Source organism: Monodelphis domestica, chromosome 4, assembly GCF_027887165.1.
Source record: "Monodelphis domestica isolate mMonDom1 chromosome 4, mMonDom1.pri, whole genome shotgun sequence".
Taxonomy (NCBI): Eukaryota; Metazoa; Chordata; class Mammalia; order Didelphimorphia; family Didelphidae; genus Monodelphis; species Monodelphis domestica.
In genome coordinates, this window is record NC_077230.1 from 94,350,373 (window position 1) to 94,355,469 (window position 5,097).

The 5,097-nt window shown below is 41.5% G+C and overlaps 1 protein-coding gene across 1 annotated transcript; it reads left to right on the forward strand.

Moving 5' to 3' along the window:
* Positions 1-2,973: 2,973 nt before the first annotated feature.
* NDUFB11 (NADH:ubiquinone oxidoreductase subunit B11) lies at positions 2,974-4,866 on the forward strand. The gene is made up of 3 exons (XM_003341194.4): positions 2,974-3,619; positions 4,315-4,445; positions 4,701-4,866. The coding sequence occupies exons 1-3, from the start codon at positions 3,404-3,406 to the stop codon at positions 4,825-4,827; spliced, it is 474 nt and encodes a 157-aa protein (XP_003341242.1). The 5' UTR covers positions 2,974-3,403; the 3' UTR covers positions 4,828-4,866.
* The last annotated feature ends 231 nt before the right edge of the window (positions 4,867-5,097 follow it).

Here is a 5,097-nt window from a genome sequence, read left to right on the forward strand (position 1 = left end):
AGATGTCATTGAATAAATATTTGAAACAGTCAGAATGCCCCCAAATAGCTCTTCATATCATCTCCATTTGTTAGAAGAAAAATTGAAAACTATGTCCCAGAGTCATTTTAAAAGGGACCAAGAATATTACAATAGATGAAGAAATGATGCCATTTCATCCTTCATAGAGTTATTATACAGGAATAGGAATTCAGATGGAAATATCTAAGAATTAAGTTATCTTTCTTTCAAAAACTGTCCCATTGTATAAACCAGCTAGACATTAGCCTCCCAATGAACATCAATGATGTTAACTAATGTAAACAGAAATTAAAAGGAAGAAAGGTTGGACTGAATTTGGGAAATTATGGAATATTTTTGCTGACCTCCCTCCCTCTCCTCAAAAAACTTCTCCCTGAAACAAAATCCTTTATTTTTTATAATATCAGAATTATCCTGGTAAAGTCCTATGACTGTGAATCATGGAATTCTGTCATCTCTAGGGAATCAAAATTCTAGGTTATCTGAAGGACAATGGAGAAAAACAAAATAGGCTTCATAATATTATGAATGGTAAATGGCATATGTGAAGAGCCATAAAAGATAGTATCCAGGAAACATGGGTGGAAAAACATTCCACAGGTCCACTGTTCTGATTTCCCTCTTTCTTTCAAAGGCACCACCATTTTTCCCAGCTCATAGCTTTGTAACATTGGTGTTAATCTTGATTTTTTCCTTCACTCCACCTATTCAATCAGTTGCTAGTTTTGCATTTCTGCTACCACAACACTAATTTTTTTACCTCCACTTACTTAACTCTCACCTTAATTTAGGCCCTCATCACATCTAAATTGCACTTGCCTCCTACTCTCTCTGCTTCATTCTTCCCTCCCCCACACAGACACCTCACACACACTTGTGTTTATCCTCCACACTGCTATGAACATGATTTTCCTTAAGTATATATTTGACCAAGTCATTCTTCTAACTCAATAAACTCCTAGTCCCTTATTGACTCTAAGAAAAAATATAAATCCTTCTGTTTAGTTTTTTAAAAACCTGCCCACCAAGCCCTAACTTATCCTATATACTCATTGTACATTATCTCTCATCTCTAAACCTTTGGACTGGTTGTTCTTCATATCTAAACTGTACTCCCTCTTCCGTGTTTTAATTCCTCTCCCCTTGATGCAGCTCAAGCACCATCTTCTATGTGAAACCTTTCTTGATTTCCCCAATTTATGGTGTCTTCCCTCCCAAATTTTAGTTTGTATTTAACTATTTGCATATATTTTTGTATTCATTCAATCTATATTAATACTGCATATTTTAATATATGTATTTGTGGTTTCCCCATTGGAATATAAGTTCTTTGAGAGTAGGGATTCTCAGTCTTTGCATTTCCATCCCTAGAATTTAACATAGGCATATAGTTGACATTTGTTAAATGCTTTCTTGTTGGAGTTTCTAGTACTTCTTCCTATCTCATATATAATTATTTGTATATAGGGTGTCTTCAAAGTCTTAGTGTTTAAAACTGTACTAAGACTTTGGGGACATCCTATACATTTGTATTTATTCATATATATATTATTTTTACTCATACACATACATATATTTATATATATACACATACACATATACACCAACTCTTCGTGACCCTATGGATCACAGCAAATGCATACTGTGTATGGAGTTTTCTTGGTAAAGATACTGGAGTGGTTTGCCATGTTCTTTTCCAGTGGGTTCAGGCAAACAGAGTTAAGCAACTTACCCTGCATTACACAGCTATCAAGTGTCAGAGACCAGATTTTAATTCAGGTCTTTCTGATTCCAGGCCCAGTGCTCTATCTATCCACTGAACCACCTAGCTGCTATATGTAAATGTGTATATACATAGACATGTCTATATATATAGGCACATATATACAAAGAAATACATATACAAGTATACCTACATACTGTTCTGTTGTTTGTATTGTTTTTTGGGAAGACCTATGACATCATGGAATGCTGCCTTGATTTTCCAGTGAATTAGATTTATGAGAGGCAGTCTCACTCTCTCCTCTAGAGTCCTTCAAGTCCAATGACAAGACAAAAGTCAGGATAACTGGATATGGCCTGGGATGAAGTGGATGACCTTGGCATTTTTGATGTCTGACCAAGCTCTGGGTACTCCACAAATGGCAAATGGGGTGTTTGAGGAAGAGTAGCACTTCCAGTGAGAGAGCTTGCCAAGCCCTTTTCAGGATTGCTTGTCCACCTTTCATCCTATTCTCACTTGTGGCTCTAAGAAGCTATAGCTTGACCACATCCCCATAAATCCATCTCAGCAGGCAGGCTAACCCAGGTTGAGGGTAACTGACAGGTCTCATACCCATTGGGAAATGTCTTCTCTAAGTATGTGAAGGAACCCTGCCACACATGCACACTCCATCGTCAGAAATAATTTGTTTCAGTGACTACAAACATACCTATGTACATATGATGTACATATAGCCCCAAGCCTGGAGTTACAAAGACTCATTTTCCAGCTGTGGGATCCTGAACAAGCTTCTTAACCCTATTTGTCTGTTTCCTCATTTGGAAAATGATGGGGAGAAGGACATAGCGAACCACTTGGGTATCTTTGCCAAGAAAACCCCAAATGGGATCATGAAGTCAGGCAGTCTGAAAAACAACTGAACAAGTGTGTATATATGTGTATATATACAAGTATTTATATATATGTGTGTGTATACATATACACATATATGTATGTATATATACATACCCAAATAAAGTATGTGTATATGTATGTCAATACACACATATATACACATGTATATGGGTATACATACTTGCCTCCCTGAGGGCAGGGATCATTTCATTCTTTACAGCATTTGGCACAGTGGTTGGTACTCAGAAGGCAATTGCTTCTCCTAGCTATTAGCTGCCACCTGCTGCTGTTGGTGGGTAGGAGCGATGAGGCACTGATCACGGGGTGCTCAGAGTGAATGCCCGATTGGAAGGAGGCTACAGCTAAAGCCCCCACTAAAGGCAGCCACCCACGCCACTTGCAACCAGCTGGGCAATCCAGGGCCCGGGATACTCTGGAGACCTCTGGGTAATAATATAAATCCGGAGCCCAGCCTTCTCTGTCTCTGAGGCACCAGTTCATAGACTCAAGCCCGCTAAGTGCGCTCCGCTCAACAAGGGCAAGTCATTCTCACAGCGATTAGTAGAAACAGGTCATTATTTCTGTTCGACCCCACCTCCCACCACGTGCTAGCTGACGACGTCCATCAAACACTCGGTCAAATCCTTTAGCGGTGAGCAAGGACCGTAGGCTCCAGTGAGACGGAAGCACCAGGGTCGCGTACAAGCAGGGCGCCTGCGCAGTGTGCTGTTTCCGGTCTGGCCGCAGCCCGCAGGCTCGGGAGCCATGGCGGCTGCACTGGCAGTGGGGGGGTTGTTAGGTGTTTGCTCTCGGAGGTTGCTCGGGGCAGCCCGGAGGGTTCCGGTCGCCAATGCGCTTCGCTGGCGCTCCGCCACGACCGGAGCTGTGGTTACCCCGCCTGAGGTGAAGAAGCGGCCCAAGGCACCGGAGGTCGCTTGGCAAGAAGACCCCGAACACGAAGATGTCAACCTTTACGAGAAGGTGAGGGGGCGGGTCCGGGAAGCCGGAAGGAACCGAGGGGGTGGGACAAAAAGGGGTCTGGGCCTGAGGGGCCCTTGTCTTACTACCCATTCTCCACCTCCCACTTTTGCCTACGGCTGTTGTTCTCCCACCTGTCCTTCCCGAGACTTTCCTCCCCCTCCCCTCTTAATTTTTTATATTACAAGGACTAGGCGTGTCAAGGGCTACAATTATTTTAAAAACAAATTCTGTGATTTTGCTACCATATCACGTCTATCTGCAAATGTATTTTAAATCCAATAATTATGAGCAGATGTAATTTTGCTATAAAATTTTTCATCCTCTGTATATTCGTTGTATTATGATTAAGGTGCGCTTGGTGGCGCTGTGGATAAAGGTGAATAGAATGGTGTACTGGAGTCAGGAAGACTCATCCCTCTTCAAATCTGGCCTCAGAGACACTGTGACCCTGGGGAAATCACTTAACCTCTTTTGTCCGTTTTAAATGTAAAATGAGCTGGAGAAGGAAATGGCAAACCATTCCAGGTATCTGCCAAGAAAAACCGAAATGGGGTAAGGAAGAGTCGGGGGCAACTAGAAAACAAAGTGATTTGTTTAAAAATGCACTCTGACAATTGATGCAGCTCTGTTCTTAGAGAAATGGACTAAATGGTTAATATGTGCCTTCTAACCTTTAATCTATCCCCAAAATGCAGAATCCAGATGCCCACGGTTTTGATGATGACCCTTTCATAGACCTTTGGAACATGAGAATAGTGTTCTTCTTGGGAGTCTCTGTCGCCATTGTCCTAGGCTCTACCTTTGTGGCATATCTCCCTGACCACAAGTGAGTATAGAATGGGGAACCATCTGCTGCTTGGGCAAAGGAAGAGGGGGAAGGATTGAATCTGCCCTAGCCTCTGGTTCATGGTTCCTTCAAGTTAAGACTTCTGGAGCTTTAGTATGGCTCAGTCTGTCTCTCCTATGTTTTTTTTTTTTTAAGCTGATCATATCTGCCCTTGCCATCTAGTAGTAGTACAGACAATGACTTCTTTTAGTCTTCACTCTCCCTTTCCTCTTTTCTCTTTGTCCTCCTTCACAGGATGAAGGAATGGGCCCGGAGGGAGGCAGAGATATTGGTGAAGATAAGGGAGACCCAAGGTCTTCCTCTTATGGAGTCCAACTATTTTGACCCCAAGAAGATTATTTTGCCTGATGATGATGAGTAAACCCCAGCTATTAATAAAGTGATTAAAATTCTGCTAGTACCTTTTGTGTGTGTGTATTGAATATTGAAAGGGGAATAGGAAAATCTCTGTTCCTTTCTCTAGCTGTCTCCTAGTTCCTCTTTCTTTGTGTTGTTTTCATGTTTTTAGCTCAGGGAAAAGGAGAAAAAGAATATTATTGACCATGGCAAATCATTTGAACCACTTAACCTCACTGGGATTTAAAATTTCCTTAACTTTAAAATAAAGACTTGAGATATCTTCTGAAGTTCC

Coding starts and splice junctions, on each gene's coding strand:
- NDUFB11 (XM_003341194.4), top strand. CDS start 3,404: ATGGCGGCTGCACTGGCAGTGGGGGGGTTGTTAGGTGTTTGCTCTCGG. Junction 3,620..4,314: donor ATGTCAACCTTTACGAGAAG/GTGAGGGGGCGG, acceptor CCCAAAATGCAG/AATCCAGATGCCCACGGTTT. Junction 4,446..4,700: donor GCATATCTCCCTGACCACAA/GTGAGTATAGAA, acceptor CCTCCTTCACAG/GATGAAGGAATGGGCCCGGA.